General features: G+C 43.9%; 2 protein-coding genes and 1 long non-coding RNA gene across 5 annotated transcripts in view; 2 read left to right on the top strand and 1 right to left on the bottom strand.

Annotated features, from left to right (window-relative positions):
• The first annotated feature begins 412 nt into the window (after nucleotides 1-412).
• LOC148223555 (uncharacterized) lies at nucleotides 413-13460 on the top strand. Its single transcript, XR_015803726.1, has 3 exons — nucleotides 413-464; nucleotides 1211-1314; nucleotides 11761-13460. It is a non-coding gene; the product is annotated as an uncharacterized LOC148223555 (long non-coding RNA).
• A 1321-nt stretch (nucleotides 13461-14781) lies between these two features.
• Nucleotides 14782-19309, bottom strand: MANSC1 (MANSC domain containing 1). Its single transcript, XM_014878895.2, has 3 exons — nucleotides 18898-19309; nucleotides 17918-18058; nucleotides 14782-16133 (listed from the first exon to the last, which is right to left on the bottom strand). The coding sequence occupies exons 1-3, from the start codon at nucleotides 19115-19117 to the stop codon at nucleotides 15136-15138; spliced, it is 1359 nt and encodes a 452-aa protein (XP_014734381.2). The 5' UTR covers nucleotides 19118-19309; the 3' UTR covers nucleotides 14782-15135.
• A 4764-nt stretch (nucleotides 19310-24073) lies between these two features.
• Nucleotides 24074-24960, top strand: part of BORCS5 (BLOC-1 related complex subunit 5) — a 59980-nt gene continuing 59093 nt past the window's right edge. For all 3 annotated transcript variants that reach the window (XM_088164839.1, XM_014880651.2, XM_088164838.1), the window contains exons 1-2: nucleotides 24074-24213; nucleotides 24660-24803. In XM_088164839.1, the coding sequence (XP_088020965.1) occupies nucleotides 24156-24213; nucleotides 24660-24803 (202 nt within the window). In that variant the 5' untranslated portion in view covers nucleotides 24074-24155. The remainder of the gene's footprint in view (nucleotides 24214-24659; nucleotides 24804-24960) is intronic.

Here is a 24960-nt window from a genome sequence, read left to right as displayed (position 1 = left end):
CGGCGGGGAAGGGGGGGGGCGGGAGGCGGGGAAGGGCGGCCGCGGAGATCCCCCCTCGCCGGTCCCTAGCAGGCCACTGGCCCCGGCGTGCCGCCGCGGGAGCGGGCGCTGCCCTCCATGCCGGCTGCTGCTGCTGCTGTTGCTGCCGCCGCCTCACCGCGACCGCCGCGGTCCTTCCCCCATCCACCCCTCCGCCTCCGCCGGGCGCGCACAGGCGCAGGGATACAGTCCTCCTCCTCCTTCTCCTCCTCCTCTTCCTTCTCCTCCTCCTCCCGCGCCGTGCCCGGCCGGCTCCCGGCGCAGCGCCCGCCCCCCGGCACCGCTCCCGTCGGGGAGGGCCGGAGCGGAGGGGCGGGGGCGCGCAGCTCCCCTCTCCCGGGCGGGATCGCGCACACCCTGGGAGCCCCGCAGCCGGCAGGGCCCCGGCGGGGAGCGCGGCCCGAGGGGATCCCTAAGGGAGGGAGGTGAGCGGGGTTACGGCACCCCCCGAGCACAGGGACGGGGCGAGGTGGGGGGCAGCCGCATTCCAGCGGGACTACTTTGCCTCCCCTCGCCCCCTCCGCCGCCTGCGATGCGGTTCAGCCCTGGCCCGTGAGGACGGGACTACTTTTTGCCACAGAGCTGCGGCGGCGTCCGAGCGGCAGCACAAAGGCTGCGGTCCCGGTGCCGATCGTGACGCTGATCCCCATCCCGATCCCCATCCCGCTCCTGGAACCGGCTGTAACCCCGCAGCATCGCCCGGGGGCTGGGCGGCAGGCAGGCAGGGTGGCAAAATGAAGTTACGGTCCGTCCCCTCGGTGTGCTTGCTGACTGAGGAGCAATAAATCCCGGCCTTTTCCAGAGCAGAGGGACCAGGCTTCCCTTATCGGCAGGAATTGCTGCCCGGCTGATGTAATGATGATTTAGTGATTTATTTCCCAGCGCTTTTGGGGGTGCTCTGCGTTGTTGTCCGCCTTGCTAAACTAAGTGTGGTGGGCTGGGTTTGTGCTGCTTAGAGCGGTGTTACCAATAATATGAGTGGCCAATGTGCTGTGTTTAAACATAGCCTTTTTCCCTCTTCCATTCACGTAAACCTACCCTTTTCTTTCCGAAGAAGCTAAAAAGTTAAGATTTTGTAATACGCCCTCAATTGAAAAAAACTTCTCTCCTTACCTTCTTTGTTCGTTCCTAACAAACAATGTAAAATGCAGCTTTCTTGCATTTCCTCTAGATGAGAAAATCTACTTCATGACTTCAACGGGTCTAAACGTTTTCATTAAGTCTAGACGTCTACACGTTCTCCCTCCCTCCCTCCCTCTCAGAATGTGACAGCTGGTGAGTAGAATAATGATATGAAGCAGAACAACTTAGAGCAACGTTTGAGGCACTTACATTCCAAAATCGGTATTATTTTCAGGATTATTAGAAACTCACCGAAACATTTAACTTTTACCTTCATATGTGTTCAACATATATTTTCATAACTTTTCTTGTTGTTCCATTGGAGATAACATCTGCACCAGATTAAAGGCCAGGGCATTGTAGGCTGACTCTAAAGGGCTCCTGGTGTCATGTGATATTATCACACTCTCAGCTTTTACTGTGGAAAAATTTTAAAACCAGAAGAAAACAGAGGGATTTTAAAAAACTAAGTATATTTCCAATCTTCAAGGTTGCAAAAAAAGGAATTTGAAAAGGTAAACAATTCAGCTCAATGGCAATATTTGCCTGTGGCCAGGTCTACATGACAAAATTTTCTCCTTGACTATCTGCTGGGTGAAATAGCCTCCTCTGTTACTATGCTGTCAGTTGAGAGGATCAAACTCGAGCAAGATCCACGTGGATAATAGATGGGAAGACTTGCCATACAAAAATGTACCCTGGAGAAGAGAGAACCTGCATCCAACCCTTGTTTTTCACCTCTAGATTTTGCAGGGGCAGGCAAAAGAAGCACACTTTTAAATTTATTTTCACCATTTAAAAGGGAAATGAGATTGTGGTTGATTTGGGGTTTGGGTTTTTTTTTTCCCCTCATAGTGTTTCCTTATACTTTTTCCATTCTCGTAGTGTTGCACCATTTGTCATTAACCTCTTAAGAAGTATGGCAGATCTGTAATGAATTCTTTATATCTTAATCATACAGTGCACAGCTGAGGAAAACCTCAAGCCTGCACCCCTGCATCACAAAAACACATTTCTCCACATGCCATTCCCTCTCACATCTTATCTATTTCTGCTGGAAACACTCCAGTGTCTTGACTATCTCCCTTGGGAGCCTGTTCCCCTGCCTAGTTGCTCTGACTCTTAATGACATCTTCCCTGCTGTCCAAGCTGATTGGTTTTATTTTTAACTTTTGAACACTTATATGCTGTCACCCGTCACACTGGTGCATTTTGCCATTTTTCTATAATTCAAACCCTTTCCTGCTTGGATTTCCTCTGAACCATTTAATGATTATTGGCTTCACCCCACCCAGCCTAGCCCCTTTCCCCACAGCCTGCCTAGAACCCTCCTCTGTCTATTCCAGCCCAAATATCATAAAATCATAAATCACAGAATGGTTGGGATTGGAAGCGGCCTTAAAGAGCATCTAGTCCCAACCCCCTGCCCTGGGCAGGAATACCTTTCACTGTCCCAGGTTGCTTCCAAGTCCAGCCTGGCCTTGAACACTTCCAGGGATGGGGCAGCCACAGCTTCTCTGGGCAGCCTGTGCCAGGGCCTCACCACCCTCACAGAGAAGAGTTTTTTTCCTGATATTTGATCTAGATCCACCCTATTTCAGTTTGAAGCCATTCCTCCTTGTCCTACATGTTCTTGTAAATAGTCCCTCTCCATGTTTCTTTTAGGCTCCCTGCAGGTACCAGAAAGTCCTAATTATGTCACTGTCATGGTTTAGGAATGGTGCTCCCCAGTTTAGTGCTCACACCAAGACTCTCCAAACCATGCACCATCACTCACTCCCCCAAACCCCCACTCCCCTTTGCATCAGGATGGAGAGGAGAATTGGAGACACAAAAGGCAAAGATCATGGGTCGGGATAAGAATAGTTCACTTGAAACAGTGGTGAGATAAGAAAATAAACAGTAACAGCACCATAGGAATGACAAAGAGTACAAAAAAAGAAACATTATTGTTCACTGTGAGAACCCCGACAACAGACAGAACCCGAGCCTCCTCACTTCTGTGTTCAACTCAGTTACTGGACTGGAAGGAGCCCCTTCTTCTCAGAAGAGACTGCTTTCCTCTCACCCCTAGCACTGACAGAAGGTGTATAGAATAACCTCCATGTCCTTGCCATGACCTTTCCTGGCTACTACAAAAATTAACCCTCCTGGGTGGAAGCAGGACAGTCACCCTGCGGCCTTCTCTTTTCCAGGCTGAACAATCCCAGTTCTCCCAGCCTTTCCTCACACCAGAGATGCTCCATCCTTTTAATCATCATCTTTGCCTTCTCTGGATTCATTCCAACAGGCTGATGTCTTTCCTATGCTGGGACCCCACTTCCCATGGGCCACTTCTGAGGCTTGTTCAGGTCTCTTTGGATTGTCCTGTCCTTCAGGTGTGTCTCTGCACCCTCAGCTTGATGTCATCTGCAAACTTGCTGAGGGTGCACTCAATCCCTTCATCTGTGTTATTAATGAAGATATTTAAAGAATTCTGGTCCAATATGGACTCCTGAGGGACACTGCTTGTCACTGAGGTCCATCAGGACTCCAAGCCATTGATCACTACATTCAAAAATGGCCTTTTTTGAACCCTTTTCCCCACCAATGCTTAGGATTCAAGACCAAGTCTATCTCAATTCATACATGTAGCATTAAGTCTATAGCAGAGGCTTTTACAAAGTAAAATAGGAGGCAAGATTACCACACACAAAAAAGCCTCCAACAAGCATAATTTCTCTGAGATGGTTGTGTTACTTTATTTGAGCTTAAAGTCAAAGAAAGTAGGAAAGAAAGAGGGAATGGCTCTTTTATTTTAGTAATAAGCTCCCTTGTTGTTCGCAGTTACTTTCATTCACCTTAGAAAGAGAAACCTTGGCTTGCTGGCTCAAATCTGGCTGAGGCTGAGAAACCTGGATAGCTTTATCCTTACCTCTGAACTTGGATGGTGGCTCAATGACACAAGAGCTTTCAAGGAATTATTTTTAAATTTGGGAAAGTTCCCTGGTTTAGTTGGTGGCCCAGCTTCACAAGCAGTTATGTCAGCCCCCAGGAAAGCAAGGGACAGCAGCTGGAGCTCATGAAACCAGCAGCGACTGCCAAAGTCTGCTTTTGAACTGTGCCCCGAGTTTGAGTGGAGTCAATGGGATCTTCTGTAGAACCAGAACCAAAGTCTCAAATGAGCAAAAGCTGTTATAAGATGGATGCTTAGCAAATGAATTTGTGGCTGCCCACATCACAAAAGCCACTATCATAATTAGCTTTCTCACTGAATGTTTCAACAAGAATTAATGGGCATAGCATGCTGAAATGCTGATCCCTCTGAAGGCAATGGTAAAGTTCTCACTGATTTCAAAAGGGCCAGGGTTTCATACTGAAACTCAAGCTCAAGTCCTTGTGCCCACAGCAGGAAAGTCTGCAGCATGGAGCTTGGGAAATGGGATGTAATGTTACCATCCAATGATACCTGTTACAACCATTTCACTAAATAAAATAGGACATCCTGACTTGTGATGTCATCGTCATCATCTTGCCACATTGCTTAGGTCATACAGTTTATAAAGAAAAATGTTTCATCCAACTCTTCCTCAAAACAAGGTCAGTTCTTATAAAAGTGATAGAAATGCCTGACACAGTTTATCCTATTTCAAGAGTGCAATGGGTTCACCACAGCTTTCCTTCTTCAATGCATAGAGGACAAGATCATAGAATAATAAAGAATTTCTTCCTAATATTTACCCTCTTTCATTTGGAAACCCTTCTCCCTTGTCCTATCTCTAATGCCTTTGTTAAAAGCCCCTCTCCATCTGTAAGCCCCCTTCAGGCACTAGCAGGCTTGAAGCCTCCTCTTCCCCAGGCTGAATGACCCCAGCTCTCTCAGCCTGTCTTTGTGGCAGAGCTGCTCCAGCCCTGTGCCTCACTTCTGGATCCAGCAAGTCCACATCCCTCCTATGTGGGGGGCCTCAGAGCTGGATGCAGAACTCCAGGTGGGGTGTCATGAGAGCAGAATCACCACCCTCAGTGATATTTTCCTTCTTGAAGTTCAATCACAAACATCCATACTTTTCCCCTCACTTTTTCTCCCATACCATAGGAACTGCACCTTTCCCCCCGGATATAGGTGCCTTACAAGCAGATTTCCTTGAACAGAAGAGTCATCTCTCTAGTCCAGCAATATTCTCCAGGCATCAAACCTGACTTGTTTTTGCCATTACTATCACCACAGTCAAATCACAACAAAAATTAGCACTTCCACTAATTCTGGGGCAATTTTCCCATCAAATCCCCCTTTTTATCACACATGGAGTTGCCTTTTCTCCTTGAATTTCAGTACTATTTTATTATTCCCCCCAACTCTCCCCTTCCCCCACCTCCTTAATACCCATCCTTTCTTTCACATCTTCTCTCCCAGAAGAGGCTGCCTGGTGCCCAGGATGAGAACTGCATTTCTTTGTGGCTAAAAAAAAATCCTTACAACAAAAACTTCACAGAGGAGAAGGTGCTTGAGTTCAGCAGCCCATACAGGCAGGCTATTCTAACAGAAATCCTGCAATATCCCCACAGGGAAATATGAAATAAGATGACCTGGAAGGCTTGGGCATTTTCTTTATGACTTTGGAGGAGCGTTTGGACTCCTGCTGATGGTGCATTCAAGGTCAGGCTGTCTACCTACTACCTCTTTTCTCCTCTCCCATCTCCCAGGGAGTTGAAAACATCACTGCCTGAGGATACACTTCTTCAGCGGTCATGTTTTTTAGTGTGAACCATGCAGGATTCTGATTTTAATTTGGCACTGCCCACCAGACCACAGGGCAAGTCCAAGACTTTCCTTAAGAATATTTAGCCCTGGCTACATTTCAAAGCCATATTATAAAAATGTCATTTGAGAAAGTTACTGTTCTAAAATTTGTAAAGTGTTTTAATGCTATGTTGATACAGCGAAAACATCCTTTTAAAAGAGCTCACATTTCAGGCTGACAGACACCAAAACACTATTTTGTTTTAGCTTGCTCAGCTTTTCAAAACCAGTCAGCATCTGGGCTCTATTAACCATAACATGCGTGCCTTTTAAGCAACAACAATTTAAGAATATTTCCTTTTCAACCCCCTTTCAAACCCCTTCAGCGTTTTGCAATATGCATAATATTTAACAATTCTGCTTTGCAGTGCAGCCTTTGAAGTTTAAAAATTAGTTACTGGTAAAGCCTTGTACATTTTCTTGCACTCTTTTAGTCACAGAGATTAGTGACTAGAATTTATGCCTATGGTCCAGAAAGGTAAGTCACTGTGTCACAATAATTAGCAATCTTCCTACAACAGTTTTCAATCTTTATGTGTGTGACACATCATATGTGTATAAAGAAGAGCTCATTTGCCACCTACAGTAGCCACTTCTGGGCTAAAGTACTTTACTACACAGTGCAGCTTTTGGCAAGCAAAGAGACCTATCCTTCTTCATTCAGACTTCGTGAGGATGATTCATATTTATATTTCCTATTTGTTTTTCATATTTATAGCCATATTCATGTTATATTAGTGTTGATATTAATATCTTTATTTTTATGTTCCTACACAAATTAGTCTGCAGTTCAGCAAAGACACTAAGCACCTCAAGAATATGGGTGTGGAGCATCAACCATGGTATTATCTCTTCAGGGGTGTTGTTTTTATGAGCTGTTAGTCAAGTTCTCAAAATAGGCTAGAAAAGAACACTGAGTTCCACAGAGCAGGAAAGATTGTCCTCTAATGGTTAATAACCAGGTTTAATGCCTGCAGTGTTCTATGAAGTATTCCTCTTCTACGTGATTTGTAAGGTAAGGCCACACGAATGCAAGATGTTGGAACAATTTATTGTTTCAAGAAAAACCCAAATCTTTGTTATCCTCTTAATTGATGAATAAATTAATTATTAAAAACAAAGATGAAGGCATATTCTTGGTAATATTTTCATTAAACTTCTATTAGTCAGGGTTTCTCAGAGGAACAGGGATGCCTCTGACAATTCAGAACGATTACTCATACTGGATTTGACAAATTTTATATTTCACTGTGGGAAATGTTTCAAGGTCTGAAAAAATGGCATGAGAGATATCCAGTTTATCTCAGTATCATAAAAGTTATTGTGAATGCCCTAGAGATCGATCTCACTTTTGCATGAATAAATTTCAAGGAACAAAATTCTTATATTAAAAAAAAATCCTTAAATCAGCTATTCACAAGGCATTGTCTATTACAGCAGGAGTGTATGTAGGCCCTTAAGCTTGCACTGGCTGCATATATGAAGGTTTCTGTGGTTTATGGCCTGTAACTCATTCCTCAGGTGATAAGGGGATGGAAGAGGCAATTATGTAGGGCTGAAGTGTCATTCAATGCCTTTCCATTTTCATTAGTTCTTTGAATAATTTCCTTGCAGTGCAGATTTCAATTAATGCTCTTCCAATACAGCTGGCAACTGAATGTAGATAAGTGACGAAGAAAAACTCAGAGATCATCAGACCCAGTCCCAAATATGTTTATTTAAAAAGTAGTGGCTGCTATGAAGATATTATTGAAAGATGATCATATTCTATTTTGGAATAATTAGATTATATTTTCTCTTCTCAAGAAGAAATAGTGATTAGAACGAGGGCTACCCAATCCATTCCTCATCCTTCCTTTTTCTACCCTCTCCCCGGTCAAAACCACAAAGACAGTATTTGGTCACATGGATCTTTGCATAAAAGTCAGGGAATTGTGTCTGAATAGCCCTGACTCATAAAGCTCCTTCCAATGTCTTTTTCAGTGTCAGCTTTGCAGTTAATGCAACTTCTACTGATTTTTTTCCTTATTGCAATTGTGAAAAATCTAATACCTTTACAACAATTTGAAAAGGGCTTTCACAGAGCAAAATCCCCATTTAATCTTAGCATATTAAGAAATCTTTTTCTTAACAATACATTTAAAGTGCTATTTTCCTAAAACACTTTTTTCTTTCAAGATAACCAAAGCTCTAAGTGTTGAAAGGAACTATGATTTAGAGTCCTATCTTCATTTGTGTTTTAAGAATCGTGGCACTTTAGCAGGAGGAAACAGCTAGGATATGTGTGGTCTGAGGTACACTGTAGCAGTAAATGATTCAGTATAGGAAAAGGTGTTCCAGTCACCATAGTAAAAAACCCAAAACAATTGGAACCACAGACCCAAACCACTTAAAGATAGGAGACAAAAATGGTTGCAGACACTTGGTCTTATCAAACTTCTGACTCTGACATTTCTGGTTTAGGCACCCATTTCCTTCACCCCGTGCACCCCAGAGAGTACAGCAGACTCCTTGACATTACATGGGAGAACTAAAAAGCCTTTCCAAGAGAAGAGGGTAAAATCAGTCAGCTTTGGCTAAACCAAGAGCTTATTCCAACCGATGCTGGCTTTTGCTGTATAAGCCCACTGTTGGAAAGGTTTGCAGGCTCCCTGCAGGAAAATGAAAAGCAAGGAAAAAGTAAGAGAAGAGAGGCCAGAGCAGAGAAGAGAGAATGCCAGAGGAAAAAAAACCAAACCCAAAATGCAAAAATCAAACCATAAAAAAAAAATAAAGAAAGAAAAAAGAAAATTAAGAGAGAAGGAAAATCAGATGACTAAAAAACAGCAGAATTGTAGCCCTCACACGTCACATCCCTCACAAACTCCACAGCCCTCACAGCCCCCATAACAACCATTGCCCTTACACCCCTATAGCCCTCATTGCCCTCAGAGCGCCCATAGCCCTTACAGTATTCAAAACTCCCTGAGACCTCATAGAGCTCACAGCCCTTGTAGTACTCAAACACTCCATAGCCCTCACTACTCCCCATAGACCCTATAGTTCTCAGAGACCCTATAGACCTCACTGACCCCACAGCAGCTCCCATAGCCATCACAGTACTCACAGTAGGCACTCGTGGCATTGAAAAGCTAGATTTGAAGCGTTTAAACATATAACTTTTTTATTACTATGTTTTTTTCTGAAGCTGAAATTTACCATGCATTGATAAACTCTGATTAATGTCTCATTACCACATGAACAGAAGCAAAAATAAATTAATTTACATTATATTGGAAAGCTAGTCTCTCACAAATTCCATGCATCTCTTTCAGTGGTGACTTGCTGTATCTTCCCACTTTTACTCTGTTTGCTGCCCAGGATAACCTTCTTCTATTTTCCAAATGCCTGATGGTTTAGGAGATGCCCCAGGAGGGAGGAAGTGGCCTGTGCTGTACCTACTTGCAGCACACAGACACTTCTTTGATTGCTGTTTTTGCTATTGTCAGTGCTCCTGAATTAATTTTCATTACCATCACCAGGGATACCCATTTTTGGCAGCTGCAAAAAACTACACTTAAACTCTCCCTTGAGATGGAGTGTCCTGTGTATTTCTGGAAAAGTTGCCATATGTAACAATTCTGCTAGATGTAGCGTGTGGATAGACTTCAGCATTCAGGCTTTCACTTTTCAAAATCTACCTCCTTTGTAAAGTTCACTTGAATGGGGTGTAGCCTTGCTTTATGCTTTGTCAGCATAGGAAAGCCACATGTGTATCTTGTTTAGCAGTGAGAAGCATGGAACGAGCTGTTCTCATGGGTTTAGAACTCTATCTTACAAGCAAATTATTTTTTGCCCTTTCTAAACCAGAGCACTCTATAAAGGCAACCTACAGTGTGTGCCAAATCTGGAGTCTTCCCAGAAGTACTGCCTGAGTTATCACATGGTGGAAAAACATTTAAACTCCTTATTTCATGCCCTGGAACCAAAGAAGGACAACATTGTCTTAGTTAAATAATCAAAAGCAGCCGGGAAAATGTTCTACAGATTCTTTCAGAAATTTTACCTCTGGGCTGAGATGTTCTGTTATCCTGTAAGGCAATTGCTTTGAACGGTTAATCAGCCTCTAAGAGAGAGGACTTATAAATATGTGCTGGAAGACCTTCCACTGAGAAGGTCCAATGGGAGCTACACTGACAAAGACACATAACACATGACTGTTATAGTAAATGGATCATGTCATTCACAGTTTACTTGGAGAATCATAAAAACCTTGCTTGTAGGATCTAAATACTTACACACAAGTATTTCAGTAGTGTCGGTGGAACTTGGGTTTCAGGGTAGGGAAAAAAAGCTCCTTCATAAAAGCAAACAGAAAAATTGAAACTAAATAAACAGCAGGCAAGCCTATAGGAGATCTGTGTCATAGTGAGGGGGCTTCCACCATCTTCGTAGCACAAGAATGGATGTTCAAACTTTGGGCAAATTTTCCATCCAGATGTTGTTGAGAATTGTTACAATAGTCACAGTGTCAAAGTCTAAGCTCCACTGACCACATCCTTTCTTCAGTGCAAGTGGAAGTACAGAGAAACCCTGCTGATGTTCCTGGTAACTTTCAGCCAGGATTCAGCTGCTATTCTGAGGCAGTTGGTGCCAAAGCATCTTACAAGGAGTTAATTTACCTCATATAACCATTCTTACCATCATAGCATTGTGATGAAATACCTTTGCAGTCTTCAGAGTCACTGTTCAAATCAGGAAATGTTTCAAAACATTCCTTATGGTTTACCCAGTTGTTCTGGACGTTAACTGCTTGTTAAATATCTTTGAGAAAATACAGAGTGCACAAATTATCTGATCACTATTCCTGAATGTTATTGGTATGATGGAATTTTCAAATTTCTTCATCAATTTTCTATTAAAACAAAGTAAACCAAAAAGAAAAGGGATCAGAACAGCTTGAACATGGCATATTTAAACTCTTGCCACTTAAGAAAATGACATTTTATAGGATGGAAGGAGAGGAGTAAGAGAAAAACAGAAGAGAAGTTAATGCATGGCCTTCAGGCCTTAGTTGTTTTTTAAGTGAGCTAATATACAGGAAACAGTGATCCAGTATAGTTGTACTGAAACTTAAAAATACTTTTATACATTGTTTATAATAGCAGACACAAAGGTGACAAAGAGGAGCAGTTTTATGCTTTGTGCTTTTTTTTTTTCCTCAAGAAGTGTAGAGACCTAAAGGAAAAAAAGCAAATTTAGACTGTGAGATTGAGCGTAGGCTTTCTGAAGAAGAAGAAAAAAAGAAAAAAAAATTTCAATATATCCTAGCCCTTCAGGGAATACCTATCAAGACACTGGGAAAGCATCTGGGGACAGCATGTACGCTCCTGAAGGGATGTGCAAGACTTCAAGGATGAGGGGATGCAGCTATCCCACAACTACCAATGAACAGGAATGTAGAGAAGTATATTACCTGTATGAGAGGATGAGGAATGCACAGGGAGAACACAGCTGTCTAGGCCCATCTCAGGAGGGTGACAGAAAAAATCTACAAAAGTATAGCTCTCTGTATGATAGGATACTGCGTGGGAAATGCTGACTGCAGCACTGGCACTTTAAACTCCACGTTTTTATCAGCACAGAGTGTGGGATGGTAGGATCAAAGCATGTCATCAGATTCAAATCCACTTAGATGGTTTTGCAGGAGGCAGGAAAACAAGATCCAGTTTTGAAACTGCCTTCTCATGTAATTCTTTTTTTGGTGGTTTTATTTCCTTGTTTATTTGTTGGTTAGCAATTGAAATAATCCTGAGTATAAGCATTTCCTACTCCTACAGGAGTTGAAATGAACTGAAGCACTATTTGCAGAGAACACACCATGCTGAGTTTGCAGCCCTTTGAGGTAGGGATTTTGCACCCTTTTCATCCATTTCAAATAGATCTACAATTTATTTTTTTATGATTGTTTTCAGTGGTTATAAAATTTGGGCTATTTGCTTTACTGTACAATACCACAAGACAGTTTTGTTCATGACAGTCTATATTTACACACCTTATGTTTGCTCAGCTCTATAAAGCAACAACATGAAAACAAGCAGCTACAGAATTTATTGCATTCTCCAGGTGACAAAAGTCAATCAGCTTTTGGCCTCCTGCCATACAAGAACTGGTTACCTTCAGAAAGAGCCACCCCAATGTGAGGCTTGTCATCACAGTGTGGTGATTAATGATCCAGTTCCATGTGTGGTGCACAGTAAAGACCACAGGAGATGTCAGTGGAAAAACAGAAGAGTGCACAGAAGTTTTAACGTTGGAAAGCATAACAAACTGGATGGAGTTTTTTAGTTAGTCTCACTCCCTTTTGATTCATAATACAAGAACATTATCCAGGCAAATAAATAAATGCATATAATAAAGCATCATAGTTAAAAGAATGATGATGGGAGATCTCTCTCTTTCTCTATTAACTGGAATTGCCAATACATGATGAATAATGCAGTCTGATTCCATGTTATTAAAATAAAAAATATGCTTAGTTTTTTTATCTTCTCCATTATATAATACAGTGAAAAGTTAAAAAAATGTGTGTATATAATCCTCCACCCAGACCCTTCCAATAAACAAAAAACTTTCCTATAAAATATTTTTGCAATAAAATAGCCATAGTTTGGGAAGTTTAAAAAAAAAAATTAAAACTTTTTAAAATAATCAAAAATCCTCATAACTTGTTAATTCTGTTTAATAAACTGTTGTTGCCCTCTAGTGTTCAAACACCGCTTGTAAAGGCCCCTCCAGAGAGATCCAAACTAGTCAGCTATCAATTAATTCCCTGTTTGTTCTTAGTCCAACATGACAAATGGACGGGAAGAATAATTTTTATTTTTTTTTAAGTGTTTCAGTACACCTGCCTAATACTTTTGCTTTACTCGAGCATAAAAGAAGATCTCTCATGTAACAACTTCTAAAGTTTTTTGTTTAGCTCAAGCTTTGTGAAAAGCCACTGAGGTCAGCATCCTCACCAAATCAGCTACGGTGCACCATGAGCACCTCTCAGCTTTACCTCTGCCATTCACCGTGCTGGGCATGCACTGCTGATTGGGCTGGAGGGCAGCTCCTAATGGCATGGGCCACACTGAATAATCAGAAAGTGGTTTGGGTTGGAAGGGATCTTAAGGATCAGCTCATTCCAACCCTTGGCCATGGACAGGGACACCTTCCACTATCCCAGGTTGCTCCAAGCCCTGGCCAACCTGGCCGTGAACACTTCCGGGGATGGGGCAGCCACAGCTCCTCTGGGCAACCTGTGCCAGGGCCTCACCATCCTCACAGGGGAGAATTTCTTCTCAATATCTAATGTAAACTTTCTTTCTTTTAGTTTAGAGCTACTCCGCCTTGTCCTATCACTAAATGTCCTTGTAAAATGCCCCTCTCCAACTGAATACATGACCTGGGCTCTGAACAACCCTGAGATACATCTGCTGGTTTCTGTTGAATATATTGCTACTGTGCTGTAACCATATAAATTAATACCAACCACCTTTTACCTCCAACAAATTATTTATTGCAGCAGAAATGCACAGTGAGCATTCAGGGGTTGTTCTAAGCACCTCTCCCGCATTAAGGTGCTGTGATAGCACCAGCAACATAGAAAGCTTCTCATGAAGGTTGCAGTTCTTATGAGAGAAAATTATGGTCAACCTCAGATCTGCATCTGCATTTTTGCAGCTAGGCCTAGTACTTATCATTCTGTGAACTCATTTACCAAAAATGTTTCTCTTTGTTAGGTTCCTTGACCAGAAACCTCTGGCAATAGCTATTAAAAAAAAAAAAAAAAGAAAAAAAGAAAATGAGATTAAACAAAGCACAGTCAACAAACATGCTGACAAATTTGAGGTACATTTCCTTTGTAATTTTGCTCACTTTTAAGAGGTTATCCAGACTGCTTTTCTTTTAACCATTGTCAGATTTAAACAGTGTAGCAGACCAACTGGTTTTATATATATAAAGCAATTTGCAGCCTCCATATAGTAAGAATTCAAGTTCTTGACACAAGGAACACTGACTTTTCTTTGATCTCTGAATAATGGAATTTTCAGAGAATTTTCTGCATTTAGTTATTTAGAGCTTTCAGAAAACTTGCCTTGAGGCCATTTTTTGGATCATGCCTGCTTCCCACCACACTAAGCTTGACAGATCTAAGAATCTCTTGGATGTGAGTCAAATTTCATATTTTGTAACAGAATTGTTTCCTTGCCTTCATGAAGCACCCTTCCTTCTCTGCCCTGACATTTGTTGTTGATTATGCCACCTGACATGAACACTTTGAAATCTAGCCTTTCATTCTAAAACCAGGTTTAGACTGACTGTACGCAAAGGGAAATTTAAATAATATGACCTAGAAGTTGTGTCACAGTAGATGCTCCCACTTATTCTCCCTGTTGAAGAGTCAGGACAACATAAAATCATAGAATTGTTTAGGTTGGAAAAAAACTCGAATATCAAGACAACTGTTACAAAGCAGCTATGCTTATTACCAGTCACATGAAGGGGATGCTAGAAGTGAAGAGTGTGTGCTTTGAGAGCACTCATATTTGCAGTATGTAGTTTTAAGGATACCTGTGATGTATGCAGAAGAAGAACTTTAAAGACATGTATATAACCATAAACCATATTTAGATAAGGAAAATTAAATTATGCCATATGTGATATATTTTTTCCTCTTTGTACCTAAAAAACCATTTGGATGCAAAGCTCTATTACTAAGTATTCCTTTAAAGCTACAAATAGGGTAAATAGGATTGCCAGGCAATCGTGTAACATTCTGGCATTTGGTGCAAATAGCACTGAAAACACCCACGTGCTGCACAGGTACTGAATTTATTAGGTGTACTTCAATTTCACTAATCTTGTCACAGTACAGATTAAGCTCATGAAACGCTTTTTCTCCTTAAATATAAGACCTTCTTAGCTTAACTTGGATTTAAATGTTTACTCTCAGGATTTAGTAATAAATCAAAAATGACAGACATTATAGTTCAGTAGAGACAGAGCATTCCTTCTCACTACCAAACCCATCTCCTGTCTCCTGCTTTCCTGTTAGAGCCCAAAAAAGGAATCCATCCTCTTCTGAAATTTCAATATGTACTCTTCCATTTCAGAGTTCTCCTCTCAAAAGTGAGAGATGCTCCTCAAAATTTTATTCCCTCTCCCAGTCAGATATCAGCATACATTCCATTGATCAAGTAATCCAGCCTGCTGTAATGCCTCTTCTGAAGCGATTCATGTATTTTCTTCCCTGTCAGCACAATAACTAGCAACAAGAATATCACACCAAAAAACAAAGCTGCTACAAGGCTGCTTTTTTCCCCCAGCTGAAAGACCCCTTTCCCTCCCAAAACACCTTCTGACAGGGAGCTTTCTAAGTCAGAGGGGTCATAACCCCTAAGGTCATTTTGGGAAGATGCAGGGGAATCACTGGACAGAATGAAACCTGGAAAAGAGAGGAGGGTCACATGGCTGGTTTCATTGGAAGAGACAACTGTTGGCTCAGGAGCCATGGCTGGAGTCCTTGGCCCTGATGGGGCAGTAACAGGTCTGGAATTCGTGGTCACTGGCTTGGTTGTAGAAGTAGAAGCAGAGTTGGTGAGCTTGGAAAGAAGAACATGAGTAACAGGGATGCTGGTGGCAGGGACACGAGGTTTAGCTGCAGTGGCTGCAGCAGGCAGAGAGGCAGCTGTGGTGGGGCGGGTTGTGTTTGGTTTAGCAGCACCAGGAGGCAGAGAGGTTGTACGAGGCTCCAGCTGGGCAGTGCTTGTCAGCAGAGGAGTGAGAGGAGCACTGCTGGTTTCAGGAGTGCCTGCCTGAGCAGTGATGGGGAATGAAGCAGCAGGGTTTCCAACTGGAACAGCAGAAGGCATGTTTGGTGGCAGGGTAATTACCTTCTGCCTTGGGATGAGGTCTAAGCTCTCAGACTGTTCTGCTCTTTGAGATTCAGGAAAAACTGTATGCAGTTCCATGTTATCCAAATGCTTGCCTATGTGGTTCAGGAGTTCAGATGCCTGATGAAAGACAGATTGCTGCAAACTGGCAGTGTGATTCTGATGGGTACTCTGGCTGTGAGAAATAAAGGTTCCATCATCCGAAGGCAAAGAATACTCATTTGAAGAAAAGTTCTCAGTTTTGATGGATTTATCCTCTGGGGCATGGATGTCTGGAAACAGAAATACTGGTATTTAATTCTTAAATCTATTTTTTATTATCTTGTAGGCATACTCTATTTGTATTTCTTAGAAACACTTATGTAAGGGGGCTCTAAGAGATAATGACTAATGAAATTTCTTTTCTTCAAAATATGCACAGTGACATTTAAATTCTATATCATAAAAGCTGTCAGCCTCAAGCCTAGTCACATAACAATGTTCTGTGGCAGAAATACCATACAAATAGTAATCCTAAAAGCTACCTGATTTTACAGTATTTCTTCTACAGTATTTACTTGATTTACAGGTGTTATAGAAAGTATTTGGCTGAACATGAGCTCTTAGAAAGATGGGCTAATTGTCAATTCATATTATATAATTTTATAATTATATTAATAAAAATAGAAATATATATATAATGTATTCATGATAACCATTCAGCTGCTGCACAGAACATTTATAAGGGAACATGTTCTTAAGTAGTTCTGACTCTCACTCATCTCTTTTTAATATTGAAACAAAAAGGTTTGTTAACTGCACTGGAATTGAAATAAAGAATTCAAGAAGTATCTTTCCCTCCTTTAGCTTGGTTTTCAGTGTAATCACATACAGATTCTCATACAAAAGAACAAAGTTTGAAACAGTTGTTGCTACCAACACTGTTCAGGTGCTACTTTTGAAAACTTATCAGGAACATTAAACAAGCTAGCATAATCTTTCCACAATTAAATGTTCACAGAAGATCAAATCTTCAAAATGAAAAAGAAGTTTTAAATGCAATCAAGTTGTTCTCCCAGCATTGCACTATGTGCCAAACAAAAGCACAAGCATGACTGATTTATTTTTTCTTTGTTTGAAACTTCAATGTTCTTCTAGGGGAGAAAGAGCTGGAGAAAAGTGTAATTACAGTCATAATTTACAGAAATGCAGTTCATTTGTTGCTCATTGCTTTTTCACGATTCTTGTGTGATTGTGCTTGCACAAAAATATTGGTTACATGAGTAAGCATTCTATATATCATATTTGCTCCTTGCAAAGTTCCTCTTGGAAAAGTTCTCTTCTTCAGCAAAAGTTAGGTCTCTTAAGCAGCCATACAGAAACCACCTTGGTAGGACAGTCTATTTATCAGTTTCTTATCTGAGCTGTTCAAACAGGTCTGGTGCAAGCTAATGTCAATCAACAAGTAAAAAAGGCCTTGCTGTTAAAAATATCACAGCACAGGCCAGAGAGCAAGTCCTGAGTGTGCAGCCACATGCCATAAAGCTCTGAGTTTAGAAAGTTTGCTTCTGCACTTCAGGTTCCCTAACTGAAAGCAGAAAACAATGATTATTTATTATTATTGCCAATTATTCATCAGTGTAGCATGGGTCCTTTAAATACACAGCTGGCTACAAGGGCATGGTATTTCCATTGCTTTTTTCATCATTATACAGGAAATTTTCCTTCTTGACTATATCTAGATGGAAGCAGCTTATTTTTGTTCTAAGAAAGGACAAATTATGGGGATTTCTGAATCTAATGTGAAGGAATATTTGTAAGAGTTGGGACATTATTCCAAGTAGGAAGCTAGGCTCACAAAGGAGCTCACCACACACCTGCCCATCCATGCTCCTCAACGAAAAGGAGCATTTTGGTAAAGTGTTCTAAGCCAAGCACTATGATTTTCAAATCATAATGCTTGGCTTAGAACACTTTACTAAAAATACGACCCCCAAACAGTTCCTGGTCACTACTGAAAGTTCACAGGTACAAAAGTCATCTGGTGTGGGGGCTGAGAGCTCTCACTATTATTTACCTGTAGTTATCTTGTAGCTCACAAGTCCTGTTGCAGGTTTCATTGGACAAGCCTCAGTGCTAGGACAGTAAAACAAGTAGCAGTTTGGATGTGTACTTGTTCTTGCAGCATAAAAAATAACCAAATTACACTTCTTGTCTCCTGCAAAACAAAGTAAATGCCAGTTTCAGCAATACAAACTTTTATGGCAGTATGGTAATGAGATCTAGTTCGTTAACTTTTGCTCATGTGAGTAAGAGGAAAACTACTAACACTACTAACATCCTACAGGAAAAACAGCCAAGGACTGCAGAAGAATGGCCCAGGGCCAAAATACGAAAGGTCACGCCTTCCTTTTCCTGTACAAATAAAGTTAGGGAAATTATGAGTCTAATCTCTCATCCTCCACTCACCCATACCACACTGGCACCACTTTATACAACGATTTCTCACAAATCCTGATAAATCTGAAAACCTCCTCAATATACTCATGGGAAAGAAAATTATTTAGGCATTTTTCCTTATTATATCCCAGGAATAGCTTGGCTAGTTGCTGCTTCGGGGGGTCACCTTCACCACTGTCATTTCTACTTGCTGCTCTACCTCCTACTGCTTCAAGAGCTTGATTCAAACCAGCTGTCTCAGAGGGTGAGCGTTCTCATTCTTGGCTAAAATTAAATACAGTGCAAACTGTCAGCGACTTTTAGTGCATCTAGTAAATACAGCTTACACACCTTCGGCCTTCGAGAGGTTTTAACATCTAAAACTAACGCTGTTTCTGTGATGCAACTATTTTCCTCAACACCACGAGGTCTTGCGTTAAGACCTAACATCTGCTGGCAAAAGAAGGCAGCAGCAGCAGCAAGCTGGAACGAAGCGCAGCCTGAATGAGAGGATAAATTCCGTGCTGAACACGGAGAACACCAGCAGCTGACCATCCCGCGAACCCAAACTCCAGACGGATTCTCCCAGGCAGTGGCGGAGAAGGAGGCCGAGGTTACCTGCGAGCCGGTGCCCCGAGCAGCAGGCGCGGACACACGCACCCGCGCCGGGAACGCGCAGCGGCTCCGCGCCCCGGACGCCGCGGGGCAGGGACAAGTCTATATCGATGATGGAATTCTCCATCTTCTCCATGGAGCACTCCTGGCTCAGCGCCGGCCCGGCCATCACGCAGGTGATCACCAGCAGGAGAACCGGCCAGCGGCTGTCCCCGCGGGACATGGTGACCCGGACCGGTGCCGCGGGGCTCCTCCGGCACGGCCGCGGTTCGGGGCCAGCGGCAGCCGCGCCGAGGGGGCTCCGCTGCTCCCGGGACGGGCACGCGTTCCTGGGGCACCTTCGGGCTATCCCCGCCCGAGCGCGGGCTCGGGAAGGCAGCGATGGAGCCTGGCCGGGCTCGGGACGGCGGCTCAGGGAAACAGCGGCTGTCCCGGCACGTCCGGGAGGAGGGACCGTGGGAGGCGGGCCCGGGACGCCTGCTGCCCTCCTCTGCCTGCCTGCCTGCCCTCCTCCTCCTTTTCCTCCTGAGCTTCCTGCTTACCTGCCTACCTGCCCTCCTCCTGCCTGCCCTTCTCCTGCGGCCTTCCTGCTTACCTACCTACGTGCCCTCCTCCTCCTTCTGGGCTTCCTGCCTACCTACCCACCTGCCCTCCTACTCTCTTCCTTCCTTCTCACTGCCCGCCATTCTCCTGTCCCCTTCCTGCCTTTTCTCCTGCTTGCCCTCCTTTTCCCTTTCTTCCCCCTTTCTGCCGTCTTCCAGGAGCCTGCCCTCCTCCTTCTGCCTGCCCAGCAGAGCTGCAAGGGTATTCTCGCTTCTCCAGCCACTCGCCGGCCCCAAGGGCTCTTCCTGAGCATCAGACACAAAGGCAAAAACACCTGGAGAAGTTCTTGGTGATCAGGCTGATACGGTGTTACCCACAGTCAGACTTTTCCTCCGTCTGAGTTCTGCTTTTGGAAGCTGTAATGAAAGCTGTTAATATGCCTATCCTGGACTAAATGAACCTAGACATATTTCTATGAGTGTGTAAAAGACTCCTTGCTACCTGCTGTTCAAATCATAGCAAAGCGCAAGATGTTTGTGGAATGGGAGTTGTATAGAAGAACCTGTCTGCTGGGACCCCTGACTGGTGTCTTGGCCATTCTTCTGTCAGCTGTCTCAGTGCAATTGCTTACTTAAGTAATGTTTTTGCTTGGAAATTTTTCATTTCCTCTTTTTTTATTATTTTCTTACTATTTCTGGGGTAGTGTTTAGGAGTAAAGCAGACCAAAGGAGTGCAAAGAATAAAGGGATTATAAGACATATTCCTTCTTTTTCAGGAAAGATACCTTTTATTTCGTTCCCAGTAAATAAAATCCATTTTCTTTTTAGAGATGTGCATTACCTGAAGTGATCCCAAAGGGCAGGTTAGTTTATATTGTAATGGTGTGATGCCAAGGCATGGGCATCTTGTTCTTCTATCTCAGTCAATACTGCTGGGTGTTGGCTTTTATTTGGACATGAGTATTGTAAGAGACAGAGCGTACCATCTCATTTTGCATGACATGGCTATCTTGGGGAAATTTTTAATGTTTGGTTGTGATTCTTGCTGTCTTGGTGGGATGGTTTCTTCAGAAATTTTCAGCTGCACTTGTTTAAGGAAATGTTCCTTTCTAGCCCAGTTTCTCTTTTTTGGTAAACTGTTGACATTATTTTCACTGTTAAAAGAAGAAGTTCTAAGAGAATGGGAACATTAAGGTGTTGCCTACTAACTGCATCAAAAACGTGAAAGTGAGAATATGCACAGAGTCTGCTGTAGCCAGATGGGCATAGACGACCATGGGAAAATGCAAAGGGCTGATGTGATCTATAATATAAGCAGGGCAGAAGAGATACTGGGGATAACATGACTGCCCCACTCGGGCACCATGGCAAATTTCTGCTCTTCCTGCCTCTTCCTGGTGGGGCAGGCACTCAGTCTCCCTGGGGAGACCAGAAGCAAATTAGTCAGGCTGCTGAGGTGCAGGGAAGCCAAGATCCATCAAAAGCTATGTGGAAACCACATCCACTGGGCTGGGAGAGAGCCAGCCTTGCCCAGCAGCTGCTGTGTTCCCTTACCACTGCAATAGGAAGAAAATGAGGCTGAAAGAGGGAGAATGGTGGGACATGATCAGCTCTTACATGTGGTGCTAGGTCACTAAAGGTGTTTTCTGTAGGGCATCTCTGCTTTGGAGCCAATGCCCTACATGGTGAAATGCTCAGGCACAGATAAGGTGAACCTCTATTGTAACCTATTCTAATAAGTTAGGAAAGTACATAGTGCAGCATACAGCCTACAGCTAGCAGCAGGTTCTGTTGGATTGGGATTGCCTTCCCATAGCCTGGACCTCAGTAACAGTGCTGAGGTGCAGTTCTCACAAGATAGGAGCATCATTCTTGTGTGAAATTAAATCTTGGTGGCAATTAACAAAGGCAGCCAAGAGAAACGGTGCCAAGCTGGGTGCAGAGCTTTGGATGATGTCAGGCTTTGTGTGTGAGCAGAGAACAGGTTTGTTCAGAAACCAGCAGGGACCAGTGCTGTTCTTATTTATAGACAATTCTTCTGTCATAGACAACAGCATGATGTTTTTGCTGATTTTGACTGTCAAATATGAAAATAGTAAGTCTCAAATCTCAAAGTATGTTTCCTTCTCATTTACACTTGTGGTTTTTTGAGGTTTTTTTTAATCTTGTTTTCCTAAGCCTGAGCTGCCTGTGGACTTTTGATCTGGGCTGCTTTTCTCTCACTGCTGGCACATGCATCCATAAGGGCTGGTGGTGATGGATGTTGCCCACACTACTCTGCTCTGTGCCCAGCACCTTGGAGTTTGGCTAGTTTGCCTTGACACAGAAGAATTAATACGTTTAATTTAAAAATCACAGAATCACATAATTGTTAGGGTTGGAAGGGACCATCTAGTCCTGTCCCCTTGCCAAGGCAGGCCACCCTGAGCAGCTGGCACAGCAACTCACATTCCAGGTGAGTTTGGAACTTCTCCAGAGGGGAAGACTCCACAACCTCCCTGGGCAGCTGTTCCAGTGCTCTGTGATCCTCAATGAGAAGAAGTTCTTCCTCGTGTTGAAATAAAACTTCTTGTGTTTTAGTTTATGGCCATTGCTCCTCCTCCTGTCATTGGGCACCGCTGAAAAGAATCTGGTTCCTCCTCTTGGCACCCCCTTTAAGATTTTTATCTGCATTAAAGAGATCCTCTCTCAGACCTCTCTTCTCCAGACTAAACAGGCCCAGCCCTCGCAGTCTCTTTGTAGCAGGGCATCTCACCCCTCACAAGGGCTTATTTGTTATTTGTTAACTGGTCAGACAGCTCCAACGGGACAAGCTGTCTTGTAGTGGGTCATTTTGGGGCCATGAGGTTAACACTGGTCTGGCATCTCCCAATTGCCAATAAACATCTCACTGTCCAAGTGAGATCTGGAAAGATAAGCTGGATTTCTGACTGACAGACACCTCACTTTACAATTATAAAAGCCGTACCAAACCTCCACAAAGCAGAAGTCTACACATTTCCCTGGAAATATGTGGAGTTTCTCCCCTGAGTAAGGACACTGCTTTGTGGTAACTCTCCTGGAGGCTGAGTGAAGGAATCTGTGAATGTTATTGACATTTCAGTGGGAAGATACTTGTGACTCCTAATACTATTTCTTTTGCTACGTTTTTTAGAGGTACCTTGATATTGTGTATTGTTATGCTGTAATCTACCCCTAGTTGTTTTTAGTTTTATACTGTGTAATAAGTAATTCTGATTAAGATTTTTTGTCTGTTTATCACTCGTCTGTTTAATAAATAATTCATTTTTATAAATAGACCTGATCTGCCATCACTAGAACTTTCAGGCCAGAGTGAACAGTTGCCAAAATCTGAGCCAGTGCTTATCTGAAACTCCCACTCCTCCCATGGTGCTCTTCTTATAAGAGTGATGCTCCAGACTCAAATTGTCCTTGTGGCCTCTGCTACACCCTCTCCTCACCAAAAACTGGGAAATGAGCTCTCTCACCCAGTTTGTTGGGTTAGAAAGCTGACATTACGTTATTCAGCAGAGAGCTACATAGGTATTGCCTCACCAAACATGCTAATTAATTATCAAAACTTTTGACTATTTATACATTTTGGTAAACAAAGGAATTAGTATTCATTGGTTACCAGTTACATCGTTCTCTTATTAATTAGTATTCTATCTTCTATTGGTTAATGATTCGCTCGCTTTTCATGTTAATTAGTTCACATGCTCAGTTTGTCTCTTCTTTTGGGTCAAGGAGTTTCTTGAGTTGGTGGCCTGTGGATCATTGACTGGAGATCCTCCCTATCAGAATTACCTTTTCCCACTTGGAGCTGATTTCAGCACAATTACTGAACATCCCCAGCCGCGCCTGGGAGGGGATTGTCCTGCTTTGCTCTGCTCTGGGGCAGCCTCACATGGAATATTGTGTGAAGTTTCGGGTGCCACACTGTAAGAAAGACATTAAACTATGAGAGTGTCCAAAGGAGGGCACGAGGATGGTGAAGGGCCTTGAGGGGAAGCCGTGTGAGGAGCAGCTGAGGACACTTGGTCTGTTCAGCTGGAGGAGACCGAGGGCAGACATCGCAGTCACAGCTTCTCCTGAGGGGAAGAGCAGGGGCAGGCACTGAGCTCTGCTCTCTGGGACCGGGGACAGCACCTGGGAACGGCTGGAGCTGGGTCAGGGGAGGGTCAGACTGGATATCAGGGAAAGGTTTTTCCCCCAGAGGGTGTGGAGCACTGAACAGGCTCCCCAGGGAATGGTCACAGCCCCAAGGCTGCCAGAGCTCCAGGAGTGTTTGGACAACGCTCCCAGGGATGCACAGGGTAGGATTGTTGGGGTGTCTGTGCAGGTCCAGGAGCTGGACTCAATGATCCTTGTGGGTCCCTCCCAACTCAGGTTATTCGGTCATAGGCTCCTTTTTAAAGCAATATAACTTGCCCGGTAACACCGAGCAGCACAGAAGGGGGCACAGCACTACAGATACTGGCCTCACTAGGGCCGAGCAGCAGAGGAGGATCTCTTTCCCTGCCCACACACATCAGCGATACTCCGCCGCATCCCGAGGCCCCGTGCCGGCTCCGGCCGGGCACAGCCGAACAGTCCCGGCCCCGCAGCCCCGAGCCGGGCCCCGCCCGCCGGGCGGAGCCGCCGTGACCCGGCGCAGCCGGAACCCCGTGGGCGGCGGCGGCCCCCGCGCTGCGGCGGGCGGGGGACGGAGGCAGCGCCATGGGCGCGGAGCAGAGCGCCGAGGCCGAGAGCCGCCCGGGCGAGCCCAGCGCCGCAGGTCGGTGCCTGGCAGGGAGCGAGGGCGCGGGGCTGTGCCGGCAGAGCGGCTGTGGAGAAGGGCACGGCTGTTTCCTTGGGAGGGACAGCGGCTGTGCAGAAGGGAAGGGTTGTGCAGAAGGGAAGGGCTGTTTCTCCGGGAGGCAGCGGCGGCCCGGCCCGGCCCGGCCCTTCCTGTGACGGCGCGGGGGCACCGCCCGGGCCGGGGGAGCAGAGCAGGGGATGGGGAGCGCCCCGGCTGCAGGAGCGAGCAGTGATGCAGGTGTTCCGCAATCAGCTGCTCCCCGGTGTGCAGAGGGAAAGGAGCGTAGAGCCCTTCAGTGATCTCGGCAATGGACTATAGAAAGCATAGCCGTGCAGTGTTAAATAGAGCAATAATCGCATAGGGTTCTATTCTGGTGGAATCGGCTTATAAAGTTGATTCTTCCCTCTCCCTCCCATATCCAGCATCTCCGTTACCAGCCAAGCAACGAGCAAAAATGGACGACATTGTGGTCGTAGCCCCAGGAACACAATCCTCACGGAATGTCAGCAATGATCCAGATGTCATAAAACTGCAGGAAATTCCAACTTTCCAGCCCCTTTTGAAAGGTAAATGATTTTTCTTCCTCTGTTTTTAAATTCCATCTTTTTTTGTACCTGATGGAGTCTGTGTACCCTGAGGTTTCTACTGAAGTTCGTATTTCTGTCCCTATTTTTCACTTCCCCTCTTGTTTTAAACCTTACTCTTTTGTTATACCATAATTAA

This window comes from Sturnus vulgaris, chromosome 5 (genome assembly GCF_052056855.1).
Source record: "Sturnus vulgaris isolate bStuVul1 chromosome 5, bStuVul1.hap1, whole genome shotgun sequence".
NCBI classification, from domain to species: Eukaryota; Metazoa; Chordata; class Aves; order Passeriformes; family Sturnidae; genus Sturnus; species Sturnus vulgaris.
This window is presented reverse-complemented; position numbering and strand designations above follow the sequence as displayed.

Excerpts from the sequence above, each read along its gene's own strand:
- MANSC1 (XM_014878895.2), bottom strand. The coding sequence starts at position 19,117 with ATGTCCCGCGGGGACAGCCGCTGGCCGGTTCTCCTGCTGGTGATCACC. Across the intron at positions 18,059-18,897 it reads CTCGGGGCACCGGCTCGCAG|GAGACAAGAAGTGTAATTTG; the intron begins GTAACCTCGGCC and ends TTTGTTTTGCAG. Across the intron at positions 16,134-17,917 it reads GAGCTACAAGATAACTACAG|ACATCCATGCCCCAGAGGAT; the intron begins GTAAATAATAGT and ends TTCTGTTTCCAG.